Source organism: Cynocephalus volans, chromosome 8, assembly GCF_027409185.1.
Source record: "Cynocephalus volans isolate mCynVol1 chromosome 8, mCynVol1.pri, whole genome shotgun sequence".
NCBI lineage: Eukaryota > Metazoa > Chordata > Mammalia > Dermoptera > Cynocephalidae > Cynocephalus > Cynocephalus volans.
The window spans coordinates 28,437,241-28,465,068 of NC_084467.1; the positions used below are offsets into that span (position 1 = coordinate 28,437,241).

Consider the following 27,828-nt stretch of genomic DNA (forward strand, 5'->3'; position numbering starts at 1 on the left):
CTGCTTCTTCCGTCCCATCCCAAGGGAGCTCCCAAGGCCTGAGATGAGGCCTTAGCTGCTGGGGCATGGGCCTGAAAGGACTAAAAGGTGCAATTAGAGTCAGGCCGGAAAAAGAACATACATCAGAAACCCCAGGGTTAGGGGTCTGGGTTGGAGTAAGGGAGGGTGGCCTCTCTATGGTGGTTTGCTGGTAAGTTAAGGGCCCAGGTGTCTGTCTCATGTGTGCAATTTTCTTACCTTTGATTGCTGAGAAGGGCTTGGACAGGAAATCGGCATGGAAAAATGTGGCTCATGGTGCAGAACCCTTCCCATTAGGGTGCCTGGGCAGCAATGGGTGCTCCTAGAGACCAAGGCCTTCCCGTTTTTTACTGATGGCAAGAGAAAAATTGTTAGCAAATCAAGAGGTGCTACTGAGGAGTTGATATCCCTCATCCCAGAAGCACTTTGCCCAGAAAAGGGGTGCAGGCTGGAGACCCCAGTGGGCTCTTTAGACCCCTCCTAACCTTGGAGAGAAGTAAGCAGAAGGGCCCTCAAAAAACAAAGATGTTCAGATCCCCCTACTGACCAGCTGCCAACAAACAAAGAAGATAAAGCACAAATTGCAGTACTTGAATCCAGGCTGCACCTCAGTCTTGTTGTCTGTCCTATTTATTTATGTATGTTGTAATTAAATTTGAACATTTAAAAATGTCCAGTGCAACTTATTTATCCCAATGAGTTGGGGATTCATTTCACTGTTTTCTGCCCATGCACCAAGATGTCCAGCTGGACCAGAAGGAGAGGGTGTTTTTGCTCAAAAAGGGCTGTGGGTGGGCTGGGAGGGAAGAGCAGTGTGTCAGGTACCCTGAGGTTGCTGCTGGGATTTTGTATTGACTGTTGTTTCTCTTGACCCTGAAGTTGATGTACCTCCCCATCTCTCAGATTGATTTCTCATTGTTGTAATAAAAAGCTTTCACTGGATATGACACCCTCCCTGTCCTTTTTCAGTCCAGGCCTGGATTTGGCTCCTAAGAGGGCAAGGTCACTGGGCAGAGGCAGTGCCTGGGAATTAGTATGGGGGGGAAGGGGCCTCTAAGAGGGAACCCCAAAGAGGGATTGTAGGCACCTCTGTGTGAGAGGGGATACAGATATTGGTGGATCTATCTGGGTTGTCCGTGTGGCTATTAGTTTGTGTGTATGTGTGTCAAGTGAATACTGTGTATGTACTATTGTGACTTGGTGCGCCTGTGGGTGAACGTGTCAGTTCAGCTGTTAGGTTTACGTGATGTTGTTACCTTGACCGTTGGTGGTGGGGCTGTATGTGTCAGTGTGAATGCTGGTGACTGTGTGTGTGCGCGCATGTGTGTGTGTGCATATCAGGCAAATCTAATCCAGCTCTCTTGTCTTGAAGATTTCATTCTTCAGGCATCTTTTCTTTCCTGCATCATTGATCTCTCCCTCTCTACTGGATCGTCTACTAGATCATTCCCCAAAGGACATGTGTTTTACGATCAGTCATCTTACAAAACATAAATTCTTTCTCTGTTTATTTCCTATGCAGTTAAGTTTTTGAATGATTGCTACATCCCTACCTCCACTTCCTCACTTCCTGTTCACTCTTCAACTCACTTCAATCAGGCTTTTGTCACTACCAGTCTACTGAAATCCATTCAGCATGGTCATCAGTGACCACAGCATCAAATCCAAAGACCTTTTGTCTGGATTTAACAGAAGCATTTGACATGGCTGACCACTTGCTCTTTTCTGAAACATTCTTAATCTCTGTAATTCCCAACTTCTCCTGGTTTCTTCTTACTTCACTGTTTCCAATTCTGTCTTCTTTGCTGGATCCTTCTCTACCTGGCCTCTAAGTGTTGGCCTTCCTTGGAGCCTTCTTTTCTCTATCCACACTTTTTTCCTAGATGGTCTTACTCAATCCCATGACTTCAAATATCATCTATAATGCTGCTAACTCCCGAATTTATATCTTCAGCCCAGAGAGCTTCCTAAACTTGAATGTACAACTGTCTGCCTGATGTCTCTGCTGGGATGTCTAACAGGCATCTCGAACTTATGTCCAAAATGGAGTACCTGACTCAAGCACTCAAATCTTGACCTCTCCAGACTGTTCCACCTCAATCCAGAAACTGCGGAGTCATATTTGGTTCTTCCCCGACACTCCATCCCTCAGAGAGTCCTGTTGATTCTGAGTCCATCCTCTTCTTTCTTTGTCCTCTGCCACCACCCAAGTCCTCTGGACTACTGCTATAGTCTCCCAACTGGTCTCCCTGTTTTCTCTGGTATACCTTTGTACTAAGGCCCTGCAACGATCTGGACATTGCCTACTTCTCCAACCTCATCTTAAACTACTCTCTTTGTTACTCATTTTGCTTCACCCACACTGGTTTCTCTTCTGTTCCTCAAACAACCACTTTGTTTTATGCCTTGGGGCCATTGCACTCACTGTTCTTTGCCTGGATGCTTTCTCCCCATGTCTTTGTAGGTGTGCTGCCAGGGACAGATGTTGGGGTGCTTTGCAGAAGTGAAGGGTATGCTAGGGACATGGGGTCTAGGATCATCTCTCAGGATAAGGGTCCAAAGATGTGATTTCTAAGAAGTTTCAGTGCCTCAACCTACTCATATGAAAGGAGGAATGCAGAGAAGGCTAGGAGTATGCTCTGCTTTAACTGAAGCCCAGGACCTGGCAAGAGACATTCTACTACTAAAATTAACTTACCGTGGGAAGTTGACAGGATTAAATTAGAAAACAGACATATACCACTTACACAATGCCCAGCATATATGAAAGTACTTCAAAAAATTCATGGAAAAATAGGATTAAAAGATAATTCAAATCTTTCTGTGAACTTTTTGAAGTACTCCCATAGTAACAGAGTAATAAAAGGGTGTAGATATCCAGAAAGTAAACATGGGCAATAGTAGTTTATGAAGAACTTTTCAGGGCTGGACAACTTTCCCTAAGGAAGAGACCTCATAGTCCTCACCAAGTCCTACTTGTAGAAAATTGTAGCTCAGAGCAACTTGCCCAAGGTCACAGGGCAAGTAAGTAGGACTCACACATACCTGTCTGATCCAACCCTCTCTTTATTTCCACTGCACCATATGGCCCTCTGCAGAGAGGCTCCCAGGCCTGACCCCAGCGAGGGGAAGCAGGTCCTCCTAGGCCCTTGTGCCCCAAGGCTCTGCTACACCAGCATATAGTCAGGATTATAAACAGTGCAGAGGAAGCTGTACAGTGTAGAGACTGCATAAGTGGCAGAAGAAACTTCTAATGAAGTCTCAGCATTTGATTCTTCCCAGTAAGTTGTTTTTGTTTTTTGTTTTTTTTAATAGCAAAACAAATTGTGTTTTAGCCTCTGACTAGCTGGGTTTAGCCCTAAGGAAAGTAGATGATGGTTAAAGAAAAAGCATACATAGATGGTTTACATGGCCTCTTTTTTGCAGAGCAAGTAGCTGTGAATTAAATGAGGAGTATTTATACTGGGTAACCATCGTGATTTTCAAATTGTGGGAGTTTAAAAGTTTATACTCATTTAAAGAAAAGACTTTCCCATTTTCTTAGTTTCCTGGATCATAGTGTTCCAGCAGAAATAAGAAAAGCGTAGCCTTTGGAAAGCTTCCCTCCCTAAAACCTCATGAAGGAAGGTGAGGGCGATGCAGGCCTTTCTCCTCCCAAACACACTCATAACTCACTCACACGGGAACTGAGTGAGTCACAGACATCTAGAAAGAACCCCCAGAATGTGCCTCCTTCTCTTGCGTGGTCACTGCTATTGCTCTAGTCAAAGGCCAAAGCGAGGACACTGGGCTTCAAGCAGTGCAGGCTCAGCTCTTGTTGCTCAGCTGGTGACACCATGAGCTTCTCAAGCCATTGCAGTACCCTCTTCCAACTCTCTCAGAGGTTCCTCGTCAGCCTTCCCACCTTTCTGTAGTCAAGGCTGAGCTCCCCTACCCTGAGGCAAAACAGCTACTCTCTTCTCCAACCTATCCCCCTCCCACCCCAAGCCTGGGAAGGAATACATTGTTTTCTGTGTACTCATCACCTGAAAGCAAATGAGAACCAATCAGAGACCATTCTGAGCAGTGTTTGGCCAGGAGTATTAAAGAATTTATATATATATATATATATATATATATATATATATATATATATATATATATATATATATAAAGAATTGATATATTCCCAGTGTTTTTCAAACTTCAGGAATCTATTTAGGACACAACTGGCATTTCAAAAAATAAAATCCAGCAGAAGAAAATAGAAGATATCAGAGTACACTGCATCATGACTCAGTACACACATGTATACATATATACACCTGTAAGAGCAGTTCCATAAAGCAACGCTTAGTCTTCTTACAGTAGGCAAGTATAGGTGTAAAGTTCTAAGTGTATGACTGAGACCAAGTAAATTTAGTTGGATCATAGGCTTTATGAGGGGTAGAAGAGGGAAAGAAAATTGGGGAGCTAGGTTGTGAGAAGATTATAAATGCATGCTGTTTCAAACCAAAGAACTGTGCTTTATTCTATAAGCAACAGAAAATCATCAAAATTATAAGCGAGGAAAAGGATGGATGGTCAAACTAGTTTTTTTAAGAATGGAGAAAGAACTGGAGAGGGAAGAGATTAAAAGTAGAGCAAAGTTAGGCGGCTGTTGAAGTAGTTCAAGAAATGATAGGGGGTGAACCGGAATAATGAGGATAGAGATTTAAAAGAGATTTAGGAAGTAGAAATGCCAGAACTTGGTGGCATTGTGAAGATAGGAGATAAAGATGGTATCAAAAATGATGCCTAGCTAAATGCAATGTGGTATCCTGGATTGTATCCTGAAACAGAAAAAGGATATTAGGGGGGAAACTGGTGAAATCTGAATAAAGACTGGAGTTTAGTTAATACTAACATACCAACAAATGTTGGTTTCTCAGTTTTGACAAATGCACCATTGAGATAGGAGGTGCTCAGTTTCCCTGGGTTCAGGTTTCAGGACACACTTCTGGGTTTCAAGCTACTGCCCAAGGCCTCAGGTCCCTCCTCTAGGCCCTACCTTAGAGGAGAGTTACTGTTGCCTATTGGACCTATTTTTGGTACCAACACAGGGAGACCACAAGGGGTGGGCTTATGCAAATCCAACAGCTGAGCATGCTCAGTAAAAGGAATTTATACAGGCTTACATGACCCCAGTGACCAAGCATGTTCAGTGGGAGTTTATCCTCTGAATGACCTTCCACTAGAGATGCTAAAGAGCACAGAATATTCTTCAATATGTTCAGTGCACGTGATAGAATTTGACCAATGAACATGCCCTAAAAGGAGACCAACTGAGAATGTGCAAGACTATGTTCCATAACAGGGAACCACCCCCTTTAGTTGAATATTCATTAGATATTGTGAATACATATCAAATAGCAAAGCTTCATAGTTGAATCCTGGCAGAAGGCAGGGTTGTTGCTCACTTTCCTAGGGCCAGCCTGCACTTCACTGGCTGAGATGTGTATGCTTTTCTTTTGAGTTAAACTTACTTTCATTCAGCAAGTGGCTGCTCACTATCTTGAGCCAGCCTGCACTCTGCTAAACTTTAATTATGTATTTCTCACTTTTGTGTCAAACTTGGTGTGGGCCCTGCTCAGTCTCTGGAGCTAGGCCACACTCTTTCTGTGAAATCTCTCATTCCTTACATTAAACTTGTTCTCACGGTCTACTGTGACTCTGCTCTTGAATTCTTTCCTGTGGCAGAGTCAAGAACTTGCTAAGAGGACAGGATGGGTTGAGGCCAGCTATCAGGCCACCCCAGACCTTCTACTCCGGCAACTTACTGGTTATGCAAAATGTTAACATTATGGGAACCTGGGTGAGGGGTATAAGGAAACTCTATGATCTTTGCAACTTTTCTGTAAAACCAAATTTATTCCAAAATAAAAACCAAATTTATTCCAAAATGATGCTGAGAACAGTGTTATAACATCAAGGTCAAGGGTTTTGATCCCCATACTGGCCAGCCACCAAAACAAACAAACAATATATATGTACAAATGATGCCTAGGTTTCTGACGTGGGTACTTGGGAGCCAGGTGGTTCTAATTCTCTAAGATGGATTGTAAGAGGTTAGGAAGGAGCCAGATGGTAAGGCTCTGCTTTAGCAATGTTGTATTTGATGGAGGGTGAGATATCTAGAAATAAGTTGACCTGGAGCTCAGGAAAGAGGGTTAGGGTTAGGGTTAGGGTTAGAAAAGAGACTGAGAATTAGGGTTGGTTTGTTGCCTTGGGGACACTGACATTCAAAGGCAGAGAACCATTTCATTCCTGGGGAAGCCTGGACACAGAATAAAGTTTACCAACAATTATATACTTACTGAACACTTACCACATGCTAAGCCCTGTACTAAATATTTATTACCTCTTGGAATTCTCATAACCATCCCATGGAATAGGTACTATTTCAACCATTTTACAGATGGGATAACCATGAAGCAGGACTGCCTAGCTTTAGTAGTGGTACTCCACTGGAGAGAGCATCAGAATCATCGTGGCACCTTTAAAATTGACATCTCAGAAAGAGATTAAGTAAACTGGCTGTTAAGTCCAAACCTATGCATATTCATAGTGGTTTTGGAGGTTGAACCAGTTGTGGTGATGTGAATCATCTTTTACCACATTGATTCGATGATTAGTTTTTTTCTTATGGTATAAAGCATTTACCATTGGTTTATTAAAAAGTGTATATGGCATGGTGTTGATAAGACCAAGTTCAAGGGTTCAGATCCCTGAATAAGCCAGCTGCAAAAAAAAAAAAAAAGTGTAGGACACCCAAGTCTGATGTTAACTCAAAACTTAACACAAATGTTATAACATGTAGGTAGCATCTTAAAGAGATGATATATTTCATCTCAGACAAACCAAAAACTTATCCATATGTGGTATTAAGAACAGCACAGAACTGGGTAAAGTAGGGCTTATCTTAGTCTAAGACCAAATAGTTTCAAAGTGTGGTTCCCAGACTGGCAGCATCGGCATCAACTGAAAATGTCAGAAATGCAAAACCTCAGGCTCCACCCTAAACATGCAGGAAGTATGAGGACAGGACTCTGTGATCTGTGTTTCAATAAGCTCTACAGGGTTGGGATACACACTAAAGTTTTAGAACCATAGCTCCAAAGACCTTAATCGAGCGCTCTCCATCATGACTTTACAAAAGATAAGAATTATTTGGGAAGCCTTTTTTTTTTCTTGGCAACTGGCTGGCACAGGGATTGAACCCTGGACCTTGGTGTTACCAGTACCACACTCTAACCAAGTGAGCTAACCAGCCAGCTCCTACTTGTGAAGCTTTTTAAAAAATTCCTATGTCTAGGCTCCAAACCGTCTTAGAGTCTGGGAGTATAGCCTACATGTATGCTAAAAAGAAAACTCCCCAGGTGACTCTGATACACACATCTGGTTAAGAACCACTATTTTAGTGGCCCCAATCAAAAAATCTACATTATTCCCCAAAAGCTAGCTTAACAGTAAAACAAACATCTGGTTAACTGCCCATGGTACATAAATTTAATGGAATATTATGCAACTGTCAACAAGAATAGGTAGATCTTTATGATGTACTGATATAAAAATCTCTAATATGGTATTAAATAAGCAATATGTAGAACACTTAAACATTTTTTAAAGGGGATGTGTGTCTGTCTATATGCCTGTGTGTATGCATTCTTTATACAAAAACATAATATCTCTTAAAAGACAGATAAGAAATTAGAAGCTGAAGTTTCCTCTGGGAAGAGAAGCAGGTGATTAGATTATTATAACAGGAGAAACATTTTTTACTACATGTTTTTGTACTGTTTGCATGTTTTACTGAGTGCATGTATTACCTATTCAAATTAATTTATTTTATTATTTATTTTGGCAGCTGGCTGGTACAGGTATCTAAACCCTTGACCTTGGTGTTACAACACCATGCTCTAACCAACTGAGCTAACAGGCCAGTCCCATAATTAATTAATTTTAAAAAATTTAAGCTTCAGGGTAAAAGGAAACACTGCTTTAAAGGGAATGAGACATTAGCAAGCAAGATGTATGAAGGAGCTAGTTGGAAAGGAAGCTGGGCAGTGAAATAGAACGTGGGGCTGTCAGCTGCTAAAGGGCACTTAGAGCAATAACAAAGGGAAGAGGTCCTGGCAAAAAGATAATCCTCCCTCTTGTTCCTTTCTACGGTGATAGGTAAACTGAGACCCAAACTAGAAAGCTTTATTTATCCATATTCAGCTTTATTCTGAATTAACCATCTATCAAGAGTGCACATCAAGAGAGTAGAAAAAAATAAAGGAGCCAATCAAAAAAAGTTCCCTGGCAAGTGGGAAGGGCATGATGTTAGGAACCCTGTTTAGGGAAGGAAATGTTGTCCAGGTCATGGATGCCATTTTTGTCAATGATCCGAACACTAAAGGTTGGCAGATTCAGGATGAAGCGTTTCTGGAGCTGCAGAGAGAAATGAAGAAAATTAGAAATTAGTCAACAAATATTTATTGAGCACTAACTATGTGCCAGGCTCTGTTCTGCGCACTGGGGATACAAGCAGACAAAAACTGCTACTTTTGTGGAACTGACATTCTACTCAGGGCAGTCGGTGCTAGGGCACTGAGGAAAGCCCAAACAGTAGCTAGAAGCTGATTAGGAGGTTGTGAGCATGAGCGTGGAGATGCAGCTGGCAGCCTGTCTCTGGCCAGTCAGCTGATGAAAGAATGAGAAAATCCAATGCTTTCTTCCGCACAGTCTGTTACCAGTCAGTCTGGTAACAGACTTCTTTCTTAAAATGTCTCAAGGTAATAAGCTAACAAGGAGTGATCACCCTAGGAACAAGCTCTGGACCACAGCAGTGCATTCCTAGGTTCCAACAGTTTGCTCCAGTCATACACCCACATTATAAGGACTGGGTAAAAGTGTGAGAGTGTGAGTGATTGAATGTGTAGCTAGAGGAGTGGTGAGAAGGATGTCAACAGAACTGCTCGTGAAACAACCCCTGTTTCTGTTTCTTCCAATGACCTGTCATTAAGGTAACATCTCTGCACTCTCTTGACTCTGCTTGAGAGACTCTTCCAAAGGAGCTGTGGTCTATGTACATGAAAACGACAGCCCCACTAACCCAGCTGGAGGTTACTGAGGAGCACAGCTGGAGGAAATCTTTGCTTCTGTGGCTACTCTGCCTGCATACTTCACTTAAAGCCTCCACCTCCTCCTTCTTGAGAGAAGACACAAAGTTCTCCACCAGCTCCCCTAGGAGCCTATGCTGGAAATGTCTACCTCCCCAGACTTAAGCCCTCCTTCCCTTGATGTTTCCCATCTCCTCTGCAGCTGAAGACTGGACAGCAACATCCCATTCCATTTCCAGAGTCCTCTCTGACTGATGACTCCTATGTCAGAAACAAGCTCCAAGAGCCAGCGCGTGGCTCACTCGGGAGAGTGTGGTGCTGATAACACCAAGGCCCCGGGTTCGGATCCCATATAGGGATGGCCGGTTAGCTCACTGGGTGAGTGTGGTGCTGACAACACCAAGTCAAGGGTTAAGATCCCCTTACCGGTCATCTTTAAAAAAAAAGAAAAGAAAAGAAAAGAAACAAGCTCCAAGATCAAGAAAAGATGTAGGGCCGGCCCGTGGCTCACTTGGGAGAGTGCAGTGCTGATAACACGAAGGCCATGGGTTCGGATCCTATATAGGGATGGCTGGTTCGCTCACTGGCTGAGTGTGGTGCTGACAAGATCAAGAAAAGATGATAGTAAATAAGGGTTTCTAAAATGACCCTCTTTAAGATTCATGGGAAATAAAGTCTCAAGAGCCCTAGATATTCTAGTGGCTTCTTCCTGATTATCTCTTGTAACCCTTGGGGCTGTGAGATTAATATGGACTCTCAGCTGAATGGATAAGAAAAGCATATAAGGCTGGCTGGTCAGTTCACCTGGGAGAGCACGGTACTCAAAATACCAAGGTCAAGGACTCGGATCCCCTATCAGCCAGCCGCCAAAATAAGAAAAGAAAAGCATGTGAACCCATTCTCAGCTCGTGCTTTAGAAAGGAAATTTACAGGGCCGGCCCTGTGGCACACTCGGGAGAGTGCAGCGCTTGGGAGAGCAGTGGCGCTCCCACCGCAGGTTCGGATCCTATATAGGGATGGCCGGTGCGCTCACTGGCTGAGCACAGGAAATTTACAAACAGGGGTGAAGGGGTGATTGTGGACTGAAAATGACAGGCTTGGGTAAGAGGCAAATTGACATTATTTCCAATGCCTCCACCTGCTCTCAACCTCCTACTCTCACTAGACCATTCTTGTTCATCCATATGCCACAAGAATAGTGAAAGAATGAAAAAGCCTAATGGGGCTGCTTTTTGATCCTACATTCATACCCAAAGCCTCAGACTCAAGGAACAGTACTAGAATGCACGTGGTCCATGTTCCTGGTCTCACAAACCAAAAGCACAAGAACAGAGCAAGTATAAAGTACGGCCCCAGCTACCATCTTTAGCAACATCATATGGGACTGCTAGTTAAAACAGAGATTCTCAGTCTGTACATGAGGAAGAATCTAAATTGGGCGGGTGGAGTGGGGCAGAGACAGTAATCTGCTTTTTTAACAAGTTCCCTAGATTATTCTTATGCACACTAAAATTTGAAAACCACTGGTCTGGATGAACCAGAAAGAAAAGTAATTAAATTGTAAAACTGACATTGATGAGGAGGTGACCCAAGAGAAGAATAAGTTTGTTACACACACCAAACTCTTCTGTGGTAACAACTTCACATCTGGTTAGTGGGTATTTATTACACCTTCTGGCAAAAATCAGAAAAAATGCAAACGAGGAACAGGAAAAATACTGGCAAACAGAAAGACAAAACGTTCCTTTTGGGATCCCATGGGAGCTACTCACCTCCTCCAGACATTTCCTAAGAAGCTCCACTGCCCTCTCACGTGAGATAGCTGAAAGAGAACACAGAGACCAAGCATTCAGGGTGCTGTCATGAAGTCCAACTCTCAGCAGCTTTTGATTAAGTTTCAAACTTCTTCAGGTCCCAGTGCCACACAAATGGAAAAGGCAAAAAATGCTTTGCCTGCTAGTCTGCAACAAACTTATTCCACATGCAGTTGAGGGTGCCCCAGACCCAATGCTCCAGCAGCCACAAGCCAGTGCAAATTGATTTGTTACAGAGAAGGGTAAGCATGACAGAATTCTCTCTCCCTTGACCAGGGTCTGCCTCTGAAGAAGTCCAGCAGCCTGCCTCTCTTTTTCATGGCCCACCCCACCACCCCCTTTAGTCTAGGGCTTAAATTAATTCCATCTGCCTTAGCCAGCTGCAAATCTGGGAAAGGAAGGACAGGGCCAGAGTTTTAGCTTCACTTTCCAGCTGGGTTGCAGCTTAACAATGGGAAAAGAATTCATCGGATGGGACTGGGACTCTCCTAAAAAAGGAATGAAAGTAACTGCCTGTGGGCATGGCAAACTGGGATGACATATTATGTAGTTAGGTTTCAGAGGTGGTTAGTTGTTATTTTGGTGGGCAAATCAGCTGTATTACTGACAGATGCCAAATCAAGAAACAGTCACAGGAGGCCAGGATAATTCTTTTCAGGATGTGGTCTGGAGCTTTAGTGTGGTTGAGGTTGAGTGAGAGGGCAGCACCAAAAAGGAATGAACGTGCCAGATTCTTATAAAACTGACAGGGAAGAATGGAATGTTAGAAGAGAAGCGGTTATCTGTGCTACATCTACAGTATGTAAAAGCTGAGAATCCCAACTGCCTATCCACACAGTGGCTAAATCGAGGTTGAGATTGAAGTCAGAAGATAGAATGTAGCATAAAAGCATCCCTGTGTCTAAAACTTTGACAAGCTGACAATTCATGAACAAGTAGAGAGACAGTTTTTCTTACAGGAGGGAGTGGCCATTAGATGACAACCAAGGGCAGGGCCCAGGTTTGTGGCCTTAAAAACTTTGATGTTTAAGCAAAGAAACTCTCAGTTGTCAGGTTGGACAACTGTTCATCCTCTCAAGTTCAAAACAAACACAAAAACTACGTGGCTTATTCATTTATTCTTTACAGCTGAGATGCCAATAAGCATCTAGTCAGAGAAAAACAAGTGAAAACACTTAACTCTTGTAACTGAAGAATTACAGAAATTAATAAAAATATTTTACTATGACATCTACCTCAACCCCACTTCGAAAGAAAATACAACAAAACCCAGCTCTAGAAATATGCAATACCTCATTTTGGCTGGCAAAGGAGGGACTTCTATCAGCTTTTCAAAGACCCTACTGACCCACAGGAGAAAGCAGCTTCCAGAGGGTACCTGCTTGTGCTTCTTAGGATCCATCCTCCATTCAAGCCCTGACCACCCAATTCCAAGGGCAGACAAAACGAAGCAGCTGAAGGCAGGACTCTGCTACTGCTTCCTACCTAAAGAGCTGGTACTTACTTGGTGTGTAGTATCGGTCCAGGATACTAAGAGTCAGGAAGGCACCATAGCCGTGGGCTGCAAAAGGGGCCTTGGCCAAGGCTGCCAGGTAGTCCATGTAGTAGAGTGCTGGTCCCTCATGCTCATCGTAGCCTGCCAGGAGGAGGTTCACATGATATGGAGTCTGCAAATGAAAGATACAGCAAAGTGATGACTAAAGCAGAACACCAACATCTCTTCCCATAGCAAGTGGGAGTATTCTGACTCTTGATGAATAAGAAAATATTAGCAGCATGTGAGTACAGGTTGAGTATCCCTTATCCAACATACTTGGGACCAAAAGTGTTTCAGATTTTGGATATTATTTGGACTTCTGAATATCTGCATACATAATGAGATATCTTGGGGATGGGACCCAAGTCTAAACATGAAATTCATTTATGTTTCATATATACCTCATACACATAGCCTGAAGGTAATTTTACACAATATTTTAAATAATTTTGTGCATGAAACACATGACCCATCATATGAGGATGGGTGTGAAATCTTCCACTTGTGGTATCATGTCCGCACTCAAAAAGTTTCAGAATTTAGGGCACTTTGGATTTTGAATTTTCAGATTAGAGATACTCAACCTGTATATCACAATAAAAGTAAAAATGTAGAGAAATCTACAGGACCTGGAATGTGGTAAGAGGTGAAGGGAGGTTGACTTGTTTTCTTTGAACAGAAGAACATTTGGAGCACATTCAGATATAGCTGCTTTCTTCTTACAGCCTATGGACGAGAACCTGTTACAAAAGCACTTTAAAGGCAAAGCACAAGTGCTCTTGTGTCATTCCTAATCGTTGAAACCAACAAGCACATTTCTGAGAGTGTCAGGCCACAGACTGAAGAAAGTAGCAGCTCCAACCACATCATCCAAAATAAACAAGTTCAGTCTGGGCATCTGTACCAAGATCTCAAATGGTAAACTGTGTGCTCCACTATAAAAGAAACACTTTATGAGGTAGGGAATCATAATGGTCTCAAATATTTAAGTCACATCACTAGACTTTCAATGAAGGCGGTAGTTATGAGAGTCCACAAACACAAAGAAACATAATAACTCTAGAGGAACTGTAGCTTTAGGTGAAATGCTAACATTCTTCTAATATAACAAGGCTCCCCTAAGAGAGCTAAAAAGTAATTTTTATCAAAGAGATGAATAAAGTAATTATAACCTGGATTGATAGGTGTCCCTTCTTTTTATTAAGTCTAAAAACACAAGTTACTACAGAGAACCTTGCCTTGCTCTTCATCTCCAAATGGATGGTTATTTTTTTCTACACCAGCTGGGCCATTTACCATGTTAAATCATCTGCTTATGCCCCCAGGCATCAGCGGTGGGACTCCCATTTTATATGGCTTCCTTTTTCTCTGCAGGATGTGTTTTTCCTCTTGCATTTACTTCAGTGGCTAGTGAACGGGCCTTGTCCATGGTTATGTGCCCATCTCTAAACTTATGTATATATTAGATGAAGTGAACAGTAAATGAGACACCATATTATGGAGCATGAGGTAGTAAGAGCTAATGGTCCTAAAAGTGACATTTTGCATTCTTTGATCACTGACTAACATGGGCACTTGGCAGCCTAAAGAAACTCCTGTTAGAAGAACACTTGAAAATATTACATACTTACTTGGAATTCCAAGCCAGCTGGGCTAAGTAGGAAGAGCTCCTAACATCTCCTGAAGATTACAGAGGAGCCCTAACCTCCAAACAAATTTCTGCTTTGGAAATAAGATGGTGGATAGTCTCAAAGGAATAAGAACTGAACAGCAGTAATCAAGACTTCTGAGAAAATAATTACCTGCCTATCACATTTCCCAATGTGTAGTGTGCTGTACTGTCTGAGCCAAGCTCTGGAATTCTCTGCCGAGTTCTGTGACTACCTTCTTAGTAAGTCTGACCTTAGGCAAGACGCTTAACCCCTATGAGCTTCTATTTTCTTATGTGTGTAAAACAATGTTAATCAATCCTTCTCCTTTCTGTCTTCTAGGGAGTATGGTGAGAATAAATAGTAGAGGTGAAAATCCCAAACTCTGGAAGAAAAGACCCTACCAAAATGTCTAGTATATTAACTTCATCCAAGTCTGCTTTTGATAGCTTACCACTTTAAACAACAGCAACAAAACCTGTTTAAATTAGCTAAAGATAAAAAATATATATAATAACATTTTTTTTTAAAAGAGCGTAAAAGCAGCACTGTAAAATCCAGCAGACATAGAATACCTTGGTGTTTTTACAGTTAAAATTAGAATAGAAAAAGAAAGGAAGAGGGAAAGAATAGCAAAGGGACTCTAACTGGTGGTTTCCCTCCCCAAGAGAACTAAAAATACAGTCTCCTACCTATTGCAAAGTAAGTTAATCTTTTTGCTAAGAGAATAATTCTACTCTTCTCCATTTGCTAGCAGAACACCCACTGTATGGTTAACCTAACAATTTATCACGTTGCAATGGAATATTGAAGATCTGCCCAGATAACCAAAGAGACCTTAACCAGCAGAAACCAGACATGTTCTGTTTCCAGTGAGGAATTTGCCCATACTATGAGATTAAATTGTTTAAAACAATTAATGTTATTTTATTTTACTTTATTCTTTATTTTATTTATTTAATTAATTTTTAAAAAGATGACCGGTAGGGCCGGCCCGTGGCTCACTCGGTAGAGTGCGGTGCTGATAACACCAAGGCCACGGGTTCGGATCCTATATAGGGATGGCCGGTTTGCTCACTGGCTGAGCGTGGTGCTGACAACACCAAGCCAAGGGTTGAGATCCCCTTACCGGCCATCTTTAAAAAAAAAAAAAAAAAAAAAAGATGACCGGTAAGGGGATCTCAACCCTTGGCTTGGTGTTGTCAGCACCACGTTCTCCCAAGTGAGCCACGGGCCGGCCCTAATGTTATTTTTAAAAAAAGATACTCCCAGAAGATTTTGCAGAATATGTTACATGAAATCCCATGTCAACAGAATTCCAGAAGAAAACTATATTGTTTAATTGGTCTATATAACATCATTTATTTATGCTTAAGCATCTGATACACACACTCACCAAAGTTGGTATTCAGAAGCTACATCTTGTGGTACAGAATATAACTCACAAATTATTGTGTGACTTCGAATTACCAACTCTTGCATGTGTGAGATGCTTAAGCATAAATAAATGGTGTTATCTAGACTAATTAAATCAATACATCTGTGTAACAACTTGCAGTTTCCGAAATTCTTCTAAGAATGCTCCATCAAAGATCTCTGGCTCACACTAGTTTTTTAAAATTTCAAATAAAGTCTTGTGTACTGTCATTCTCTCACTCCTCTAAGAATTGTGGCAAAATGACAAACCATAATTATGGGTTTCTTGACTACTGTTACTTTCCCTCATATTCTTGATTCATTAGTGCTTTCCTAGAATGAGATAAATTCTAAGCCATCCAATTTTGTGCAAGTCTTACAGCATACATAGGTGTGACTGTTTATGGTGTGTTTAGGAAAAAAATTAGTACGTCTAAGACATGACCCACCTATTCAAATATTTACGCCAATTATAAACTCCACAAAGGCAGGACTAAGTCTGGCTTGTTCAATGACGTGTAAGTATACAGTATATGTGCAACAAATATTTGCTGAATGAATGAGTAATAAAAACCATATCAGAAAGCATTACATGTTTTAATATGTATGTGGCCAATACCTAATATCACAAGACAAGATTAAGAAAAGCACTACACAAATGTCAGAAGGTGATAGGTCCTTCTTCTGAGAACTGGTTCTAGTTTAAGTCAACTGCCAGCATCTCTATTAATGCACATATACTGTTCCTTTTTGCTAGGCTCTGGGTCCTTCTCTTTCTTCCTTCCTCAGACAGGGGTTGCTAAGTAAAGAAAAGTTTAGGATACAGGTCAGACAATCAGAATCGAACAAAGTGGAGACCAAGGGCATAAGTAAATATCTCAGGAAAAAACAGCTGGGTTATGTGTGACTCTAGAAAAGTTACTCACTTAATCTCTCTGAATTTTGTGTTCTCATCTAAAACATGAAATAATACCTACTACAAAAGGGTTGCAGTAAAGATTCAAAGAGATAATGCACGTAAACGGTAAGCATAGTGCCTAAAACACAGAAAAGTCTCAATAAACAGTAATTATTACTAGGGAAACATAATCATCCATGAAACATCTATGAAATAAACAGTGCAAGAACCAGGAGAGGACCAACTACTCCTGGCACAGATACAAGATAAATTCCTCGTATTTGTCTTCATAAAGGGATACAGAGGGATGTTTATAAAAAGTGCCCAGCACATTGCTTGACATATGGGAGAAAAGCAGTAAGTGATAGTTTCCTCCTCTTTCCTTCCCAGGACTCTTTTCAGGGGCCCTAAGGTAATGGTGTTCACTGTCACAAGCATTCATATTAGATAAGTAGAGCATATCTGCTTCATGGTCAACCCACCCTATCTCCCCCAAAAAGATCTACTTTCTGATTTGGAAAGTAAATTAACATTTATTACATACCTCCCTTACAGATGTGTCCATCTTGAGTACTAAGCCTCACTTTCTAAATACTTTTTCATCAGTTCCCTTCTCTCCCATGATCAGTATTACATGTAAGAAGGTGTCTAATTATTCTGGGGAAATGCAAACACTAATCAATAATGACAGAACTTCCAGAAATCCTGTTTTACCAAGTAATCTCTATTCCGTGTGAAATATAATCTAGTCTTTGGTCATCTCCACTATTCCAACTGTTTAGACAACAAGTCTAGGTAATAAAGTTTTTATGAGATCCTCAAGAAGAACTGTATCATATATGACTAGGCATCTTCTATAACAAAGGCTAAGATTGAAAATAATATATAATTTTGAACTAACAAAACATAAAAATGATTAGTAAGCGAATCCAAACATTTAGTTAAGATGCTCTCTTCTAATTCCTCTAGAAAAAGGTACTACCAAAATTTTGCCTCTTAATACAAGTTGGGGGAGGGACAAATGTATCTTTTGCTCCCTTAACAAGTACACGGTATAAGCTTATTTTTAAAGTGAAGAGCTTTAGGTCATTTGGAGATTTCCTCATCTATACAACAGGGATAATAAAAATATCCATCATTATAGGGTTGTGGTAAGATTTAAATATATGTAAAGTGCTCAGTGCAATGCCTGTTACATAGTAATAATACAGATGAGCTATTATCCCCACAACTACCACCATCATTTTTAGGATTTGACTGCATTACTAACAGATTTGACTAAATAATAAGATCAAAAAGATGTAGCACAGAGAGCCAATAAAGTTAACCACCTTTTTCTGGTTTGCTAAAAGGGGTAAAATTTAAGCCAGGGGCATTTGCCAATAAGCACAACTCTTAGGTAGTTTTTCCTGGAATTGAAACGGACTTCTTAAGTACTTCTGAGACTATGAGCCCTACAGAACTCAGCTCAGTTCCACTTTGGACTCTTGTACATTTAGAGATGGTGGGTGTACATGGCACACACATAAACTTTCCTTAAGTTTAGATGGAATGTTTCCTTCCTTCCAACTATTATACATACATGTAACTCCTTGTATATTCTCTTTCTCATGAAAAAGAAGCACTGTAGTGATTAAGAAGAGTGTGAGAAATTCCATAAATTTTACAGCTAAAGAGAACAGTTGTGATAAATAGATTGAAACAACAAAATCAGCGACAAGAGTCTAAGCAGTGACAAGCAGTGGTGTGACATCTGGCGGAAGCCAAAGTCACAGCAAGGGGGAGAGAGGTGGGCGTGAGGAAGCATCCTGCCGAGCGTGGACACAGAAAAAGAGAGGAATTGACAGTCTTCCTTTGGAGCCAGGCCAGCCTTTGTCACCTCTAATTGAATAGGATGACATTGCTATGAGTGAGGTGCCTTGGAGAATGGTACAGTTTCTTTTTCAGTATACTGCACCTTGGAATGCTAAGCAGTGTGTGAGGCACACTTCCACTCCTGATGGATCACTAATTTGGAAGGAGATACAGAATCAATTGGACAAATGAGTTTGTTTAGAGATGAGTGTTTTAATAAACAGACTTCTACATGTACTAAACAGAGACTGGACTTTGAAAGGAACAAATTTCTTTCCATCCAGCTGATTGTCAAAGCTGCCTAAAATCCTATCTTGAGTACTGAGAGTATTTCACAAAAATGCAGTTTATAGTTATAAGGGATCTAAGAACTCAATTAGTTTATCCAACATCCCCTTTACAAATGTGGAGACTAAAGTTCAAAGAGGAGACAGTGACTTGCCCTAAACCACACACGTAATTAGCATCAGAGTCAGGACCAGAATTCAGGCTTCTCAACTGCAAGTCTTGTATGCTTTTCCAGGAAACCATGCTGCCTCCACAAAATGGAAATTAGTGTAAAAATATGATTCACTATGTAAATGTCAATTTCACACTCAGACATTTCAGAATATACTATTTCACATACCAGCATTTATTGCTATCTATTTCACTTATCACATCTTATAAGACCAATAATATTTTAAGTTTTAAAAGGGCAGATTTAACGTCACACAATTATGACTCCTCTATGAGAATTAAAACTATGCAATACATGTAATAGGTATTAATAAAAATCTGTGATGATACCAACACCTTAATTGCTTTGCCAGTGCCCAATTTTTAATAAACTTCATTATAATAAACTTTTATAAACTTCATTAATAAATAAAATGGATTAATTGTTGTTTTCTTACACCAGTGTTCTGAACTCTGAATCCAGAGCTTGTTTCCAATAACCAGTAGAATTTACTATCTATCTTCTTTGAGTGGGTTTGTTGGTATAACTTTAAAATCTCAATTTCAATTTTGCCCTTTTAATTAAAGAAGGATCTTGTACCTGAATGGGAATTCACTGTTTCAAACACTTTTTAAAAAATCTCAAATATTTCAGCAAATTCTAGTTATCATAACCTAAGTATCATTTCTAACTCTAAAAGATTATGTTCTATGGATGGGGAAGGGGAGGGAGAGAAATACCTATCTCTAATTCCTAAGCAATATGGAATCATTTGTATCCTGACTTTAATCCTCTTGGACGTATTTCTTTTTAAGGAAAGCTATGTGTAGATTCAGTCTCTTTTAGCCTCAAGTATAAAAGCACACAGTTTATAAAAGGCTTCAACCAAATCCCACCAGAGTTCTCTGGGACTACCACACAGGATAATTATGAAATGGGCAGATGCCCCAACCAACTTCGCTTCTGCATTTGGAATGTGAATAAACTCAATAAATGTTTATTTTGCAGTTACTATGTGAGAAGCATTGTGTCAGGTGATGAAGATGGAAGCCTGGATCTGGAAGAAACTCACAAGGTAGACATGGGTAGGAAGGATTTCAGACAAAAGAAAAAGCCTATGTGAAGATAAAGAAACATGGAGGAACATGGAATGTTCGCATACAGGTGACATATTCTCTGGGTATATGGGACACACATACCTGAAGAATTAGTTGATTTCAGCAGGAAGCAGAGAGGAACTGGGATGATGCTGTCACTGGCCTCCTAAACTAAAGAATATCCCTCTGCTGATCCAAGCCTTTTTTCATGCCTTAGGACACTGGTTAAGTGGTGCCAAGGAACCCTGATGTCTCAGAATTGATATTCCACTGGTCCCAGCCATTTTTTCCCCTTCTCTTAAAAAGATTTTTAGATAGGAAAGCAAGAAAGACAAACAGATTGCCATTTCAGGATGTTAACTAACAATTAAATGGAAGATGAACTGGGACTGGGACAGAGAGAAAGGGACTACAATAATTTACATAGAAGATGATGAGGGCCAAACTAAGGCAGAAGCGGAGGGGATGGATAGTGAAATATGGAATATAAGATGCATTTATTTATTTATTTTATTTATTTTTTTTTAAAGATGACTGGTAAGGGATCTTAACCCTTGACGTGGTGTTGTCAGCACCATGCTCAGCCAGTGAGCAACTGGCCATCCCTATATGGGATCCGAACCCGTGGCCTTAGTGTTATCAGCACCACACTCTCCCGAGTGAGCCACGGGCCGGCCCATAAGATGCATTTAGAAGGTAGAACTGATAGAACTTAATAACTGGTAGAATAGAGGAGGTGAGGGAGAAAGAGGAGTTAAGAGGACTATCAACAACGGGAAGAGTAGTAGTACAAATGTAGAGTTCAATTTGAACCCAATAAGCTTGACTAGAGCTGTCCAGAGACAGCTGGAAAGAGAAAACAGTGTACAGCCAAAGTCATGAGACTGAATGAAAAGCCAGCCAGTTAGGAGGTTTTACTTACGTAAACTCACAAATGCTCACACTCACACATGCATGACAATGAAGGAAACAATTACAACAGTACACTACAGCAGACGTATACTTAGGTTGCCATGACAGCACAAAGAAGTTGAGGGTGACTTATGTGTGGGGGAATGGGATGTGGGGAAATACAAAGTTTCCCTGATAAATGCTCAACTGAGTTTAACCAGCAATTAAGAGTTAGCTATGTAGGGGTATGGGTACATTCAGGGCAGGACGACCAGCAAAATGGTGGTGTGGGCAAAGGCAGAGATGCAAGAGAGAACACACAGCAGGTTAGGGTCCTGTTATCTACTCTTGTCACTCAGAAGGGAAAAAAAGGTATGGAGCTGGAAGCTAAAAACAGTTTCCTCTTAATCCTGTGACTGAAAAAAAAAGCAAAAAACAAAAACCCACAAGTTTAAACTGATCAGAATCAGAATAATATACTGAGCTTTACAAACAGGGAAGCTAAATTAAACTGTCTGACTTTCCTTGTTCTCTCTTGTTTCAGATATATTTATCTTTTGTAACACTAAAAAACCAAACTGGCCCATATTTATAAATTCTCATACTAAATTGAGAAATAAGGAGGCAAGCATGTCTCAAGTGAAGCAAACCGTGGATTTTCAGAAGCCCAAAATGAAATAAAAGAAACATTTCTCTGAAAATGAGAGTGTGTAATCAAGTTCTTACTTTTTCTCTTCTCTACCTCAGGTCATTCTCTGAAAATGTATTTGGTGTACCTGATTGATGCTGGCGGATGCAAAAATCAAAATACAAATACTGTCTTTGTTTTCTTTTAATAATGATTAGCTCATGTTCAAATGTTTTTGTTTAATATACTGGTAAAAACTCATATAATGGTTGAGTTCTTGAACTTAAGCTCAGGAATGTTACCATATTTAAAATCAATATCTTAAACTTTAAAAGCAAAACACCTTTTAAATTACTATTCGGATAAATTCTCCTTTTAAATGCCACAAGTCATATAAGATTGGCATGTGCTGTTGTGAAAAAAAGCAGCGAAGATCAAAAGTGGCTTTATCAATTTACAGACGTATTATCTGAGATAGTTCACTTGGGGCCTCAAGTGTCCCATCTGTAATATGGGGAACAGTATTGCTTGCCTGACAGAGTTGTGAGGAATTAAAGAGTTCACCTGTGTTTAAAGTTTCTGGAGGGAGGCCTGGTAAGTAGGAGGTAGCCAATAAATCTGAATTTTAGGAGTAAAAAAATTTAAATAATGTGTACATTTCAATTTTTTAAAAACTGAATTTTAAAGTTCCCCTCAATAATTCCAAAATGTCTATAAATATTATTTCTCTAAAGCTATCATTCACCCCAAGTTTGACTGGTTCTTCTATTAAAGTTGTAACCTTATTATAATTAGAAGTTTAGAAATTTAACAAGTTGAAATGCAACATGGCACAGATGCCTTATTATACCAACTAGTTAACACAGTATTTTTCTACATTAATTTTACTTGCTAATCAAAAGTACTGATTTCCCGCCCAAATAACATCAAAATAAAATTGCTGATTGTGCAATGGTAAAACCAACAGCTCCATGTCTGCGAGAAGGCCACCTGAATTCTTTTTTTCATGAGCTGGCATTTTACAGGGAAAATTTAAGATTCCATAAACTTTTAAGTCAGTTCTTAAAAAAAACTCAAATGCAGAAGTCATGTTTTCTAACAGACTTGCACACCACAAGGCATATATCAAGTTGTAAATGCTAAACATGCCCACAAATATCTATGAAAGCTGAACATCACAGCTGACTCCTCTCTCTGAATTAATAAATAAGATACTTTTTTTTTCCGGGAAAAAAGTATTTAGGACTGTATACAATTGTAGATGTTTTCAGATGTCCATAGCCACTAGATACAGAGTACTAAAGAAATTTCTGGGGGAAAGTCTGTTTAGAAGCCCTTCTATTAGAATACAGTGTTCCTTGTTAGCACCCCAAGCCCAACACAAGTTACTCTCACAGCTTCAATGGTCATGGAAGGTCTTCATTGGTCTCCCTGCTTCCATCATTCTTTCCCCAAAAGCTCTACCAAAGAAGAGCTAATGATCTAACCAAATCTCATCTGATCATGCTAAGCCCTTCTCAGCCAACAAGCTTCCAAAGAGGCCCACTGCTTTAAGGATAAAACTTTTTCAGCATAGTCTTCATAACATGAACTACCAGCCTAGTTTCAATCTCTAACCATTCCCCTAAAACCCTCAGCCTTATTTAACAAAATAAACTACTTTAGATTATGGATTTTATATATGTACTATAAACTATATACTTATATATTTTTAAAAATCAGTAGAGCCCTAATTTGTATACAGTATCCCACTAGTTAAAACAGATAAAATTACGAGTAGGAGGCTCAGAGAACTATTTGTCCCTGCCCCAAACATCTTTCATAAACCACTATGCCTAACTAACATACTCTCACACACCTTGGTCCATACTTCCAGTTTTCCCTTTTGTTTCCTCTTTGCCTTAATAATAGCTAGTCCTCCAAGGCTCAGGTTAGGCTTTGTGTTCCCAAAGTACCCCGTGTATATGGCTATTATAGCACTTGTCACTCTGCAGAACAACTGACTGTTTAGTTCTCCATTTCTCCATCTGAACAAAAACACTGAGCTTTGCACCTCTGTTTCCTCAGCCCAAGGACAACACAGGCTGGAGATCTGCTGTATGAATGACTATCAGCAATTACAGAACAACTCATCTATAAGAAACCACACCCACTAGGAGGCATCAGAAAAGTGTGGAATTCTGGTGAAACATCTTTTTACAAAGATTCAGAGACTGTTATTTCTTCTTCCTTCCTTTTTCTTTCCAGTCTAGTTAATCCTATTTGCTCTGTTGTCTACACTCAAAGTAATAGTAAATTTGAACTTTTTTTTTTTTCATTTTTATGCTTTTCTTTTCTTTCTTTCTTTTTTTTTTTTTTGGTGGCTGGCCAGTACAGCGATCAAACCCTGGACTTTAGTGGGTTTTTTTCATCTTTAACTTAAAAAAGAAAAGTTATGCTTGCCTGCCCTTTCACCTTTCCTTTTTATTTTCTTAAACTTCTTCTTCTTTTTTTTTTTTTTAAAGATGACCGGTAAGGGGATCTTAACCCTTGGCTTGGTGTCATCAGCACCACACTCAGCCAGTGAGCAGACCGGCCATCCCTATATAGGATCCGAACCCGTGGCCTTGGTGTTATCAGCACCACATTCTCCTGAGTGACCCACAGGCCGGCCTTGTTTTCTTAAACCTTTTTATGAAATAACACACACACACACACCATGCATAAAATATACATGTAGAGCTAATGAATATAGTGAATGAATACACATGTAACTACCTCCCAGGTCAACAAATAAAAGTCAATCCTTCCTTGCCTTCCCCACTGCCCTTCATTTCAGATGACTGTTTTCTGGGAGAGGAAGGAAAACTTCATGGAGTTTTAGGGATCAGCCCCTGAATGCACATCTCTACGTGATCCTGGACCAGGGCAGGTAAAAAGAGGCACCAGGATGCTGGGGTATATGTGTGTTTGTATATGTGAATGTGTGTGAGGGAATGACCACACCTATGCCTACCCAGTCTAGGATACTGGTTTAATCTTTTTTTTCTTTAAAAAGATGACCGGTAAGGGGATCTTAACCCTTGACTTGGTGTTGTCAGCACCACGCTCTCCCAGGTGAGCTAGCCGACCATCCCTATATAGGGATCTGAATCCGTGGCCTTGGTGTTATCAGCACCACACTCTCCCAAGTGAGCCACAGGCCGGCCCCTAAAGCAATCTTAAAAGGAGGGGGTAAATCTGAACTTCTAATAGTACACATTTTACAAATAAAAGCATGTTCTTTCTAAACAGACACAGAACTTTGCTGCTCCAGGCTTAAACCAAACCTTAATAGAAAATCACATAATTTTTAAGACACGTTCCAAAACAATACAAATCCAGACCAATTACCTATATTGCTTCACCTCCACTGTAAATAAGAAAGATGCTTTAAGTGGAAACTTGGCATTATGAGGCTGTAGAATTCCAGCCCTCCAATAGGCTTATTCCATTAAACTAGAACTGGGGTTCTCTCTGCTCTCAGCAGGCACCCAACAGGGTAGCACATATATGCTCTTTGAGTGAGAAAGCAACACCTTCTCACATACAACCCCCTGGAGAGAGATGGGGAAGAGGAGGGGGAGGACTTTACACCTGCAAACTCCTAACTCTATCAGCACTAGGGCTGGGAAAAACAGCACATATTTTTTTAAAAAAAAAGAAGAAGAAGAAAAAAAGATTTCCTGATAAAGCCAGTAACTTTCAAAGAAAAATCTTCTCAAGCCATTTTTTCTTAGGAGACCTGCAAACATAATGATTGAAGAACCAGTCTTTGTTTTCCTGATGGACTTAGTCAAACCCTAATGACTGCATAAGCAAACTGCTTAAAAGGGCAGCTGTCAGAATTCTTACTCCTCTTGGTAGAAAAACACTATGAGCACAAAGTGTTGTCAATTAATTAAGGCACCTCAGCTCAAGGCACATCTGTCCCTGGGACTCTGGATAATCAAAATGACCACTAAATATAGGACAGCGTATCTCCATTGGGGCAAATGTGAGCCACCCCCAATCCTAAGAGACTCCTGTGAGATGTGACCTGGGATACACATGTGTTATGCAGTACCCTTGAATATCCATCTAAATGTAGCCATATGTTTCCAGTTTTTACTTCATGTTCTATTAAGGCTAAGAGGCAAAAGAAATGAACGGACATACCCATATAACTCTTGGCCTATGGTGAAAATCCATAGTTAGCTGACTAACTGACTGAGGTCTAGTGTGGATGAAAACTGCTCCCCAGGTCTAAAAGGGCTGCTGCTTGCACTGAAAGTCCAGGAGTTTCATACTGAACATATTGTTTGTTTGTTTGTTTGTTTGTTTTCAATTTCCCCATCACCAAAAGCAAGCCAGCTCTGTCTGTCAAAATGCCCAGGCTGTGTGACAGTAGTGTCAAAGGCTGCCATTTGCTCCCAGGCACTGCCATCTGCAGCAGCACAACATTTTGTCTCCGGAAAATAAACACATCTGCCTTTGCCAGTGTCCTCCCACTGTGCTGCCCATCTGGAGCAGGTGAGCTGGAAGGCAAGCCTCAGCATGGGTGAGACAGGGGCGAGCAGGGGAGATGAGGCCTCAAGGGAGATGGCACATGGGGGAAGAAGGCAGTGTTGCATCATGTCACATCCTGCTAACCACATTTGCCAAAAAGCATGTGAAATTACCCTTGTTAGTGATATTTTAATCATATGTAACAAATGATTGGTTGTGTTTAGGGGATAAGACCTGCAAAGTCAAGGTTTCACCTGGGCCATCTGTTCACAAGGTCACGTGACTTGCTGATAAAAATAAACAGAGATGTCCTTGTGCCAGCCACTGAAGGCATGAGGAGTGGTGGTCAGAATAGAAGGCTTAAAGCAACAGGACTCTTCTAGGATAGGAGTACACTATACATGCCTGCCACTAACCAGACCAAACACACTCAAACTCAGGCCAGAGTGCTGGGACAGGCCTTGGTCCCTTCTGAAAATGACTAATTACCTAAAATTCTTTGCTATATATTCTTTCCCTTTCACTGAAAAAATAAATTCAAGCCTGGTTATGGTCTTGACATCACATCATTAAATCATGCTATTTGGGTGCTGGAAGAAACCATAAAAATCATTGAATCAAATTCTCTCTCCCAAGGTTTTCATCTAACTCACAGCAGAGCTAGTGCTAAAACTCCTAGAAGAGGGCTCTTCCAACTACACCATCAGTTTTCAAACTTCAGTGGGAAGCTGACCAAGAAGCCACCTGTTTTCAAATAAAACCTTACATGGAATTCCTGTATATAAAATAGATAAAAGTTAAGTTGATCTATATAAAGCACAGCTAAAGTTTTGCCACACTGGTTTTCCTTGGTAAGTTTCCTGAGGCAGCTTCATGAAATTAAGTTTGAAAACCACTACACCAGGCTGGATATTTTCCCAACACATTATTTCTACTGTCTACTTGCTAAATGTTTATAGAGGTAAATTACCAAAGGCTCATAAAGCACTTCAGAAAAGGTTCTATGAAAACACTTTGGCCAGTGAGTAGCGGTAAGAAAGCCCTAAAGATTACACCCCATAGAGATCTGCACTCTACTCTAAGCCTTGCCACAAAACACCACATTCCCCAAGGACATCAGATTTGCCTGGTTCATACCTCATTCTCCACATCTGTAAAATGGAGACAGTAGATGGTAACAAGTAACTTTAGGACTTTCAGACGGGCCACACCAAATATGCCACATAATTTATTTCAACTAAGAAACAGGCCCATTACTCATCATCCTCCCTCTATAGCCCAATAATCAAATCATAAGGAGAATTTAAGCAAGCAGGCCTCATATACAGTGCAAACAATGTCTAAGTTCATTACAAATTTTTCAAAGTATTCCTGTTAAAAATCCAAATAGTGGTTCTTTAATGATGGAGTCATTTAATAAATACTTACTCTTTTCCAGGGAGGTATCACTCATTCATTCAAAATATGTTTTATTAAACCAATGGTTAATACTCAGTTCTTATAATTTGATCATTCCTTCCTTCTTAACAGACAAGGAAAGTGAGGCTTAGCAAATGTAAGTAACTTATTGAAGATTACACAATCTAGTGCATACCAGAGAATGGATTGTACCTCTGGCATATCTGACTCTAAAACCCATGTTTTAAGAAGACTCATAAATATTTGAAAATGGGGAGTTAAACCATAGCAAAAGCTGAATAAGTCCTTTTTCTGTTTCTTGGGGTCTAACCAAGAATAAAGCAACTTAAATGCATTTAAATAAAAAACTAACATGAAGGCTTTTGAAATTTTTTCCCATCTCTTTTTTCATCTTCTCCTGATGATCTCATGTCTTTAATTCTTACATAAATTTTCATTCATTAAGAAAACCTTAATACAATTCCCTTCCAGTGTATAAATGCACAACGACATTCTCAGCAGTATATATGGACCTAACTGGATGACATTTATTGAGCA

General features: G+C 40.3%; 1 protein-coding gene across 1 annotated transcript in view; it reads right to left on the bottom strand.

The window, feature by feature from the left end:
- Nucleotides 1-8,240: 8,240 nt before the first annotated feature.
- PSMB2 (proteasome 20S subunit beta 2) overlaps nt 8,241-27,828 on the bottom strand; it is a 32,492-nt gene continuing 12,904 nt past the window's right edge. The window contains exons 4-6 of the mRNA XM_063105224.1: nt 12,462-12,624; nt 10,916-10,965; nt 8,241-8,472 (exon numbers count right to left, since the gene is read on the bottom strand). Of these exons, the coding sequence (XP_062961294.1) occupies nt 8,365-8,472; nt 10,916-10,965; nt 12,462-12,624 (321 nt within the window). The 3' untranslated portion in view covers nt 8,241-8,364. The remainder of the gene's footprint in view (nt 8,473-10,915; nt 10,966-12,461; nt 12,625-27,828) is intronic.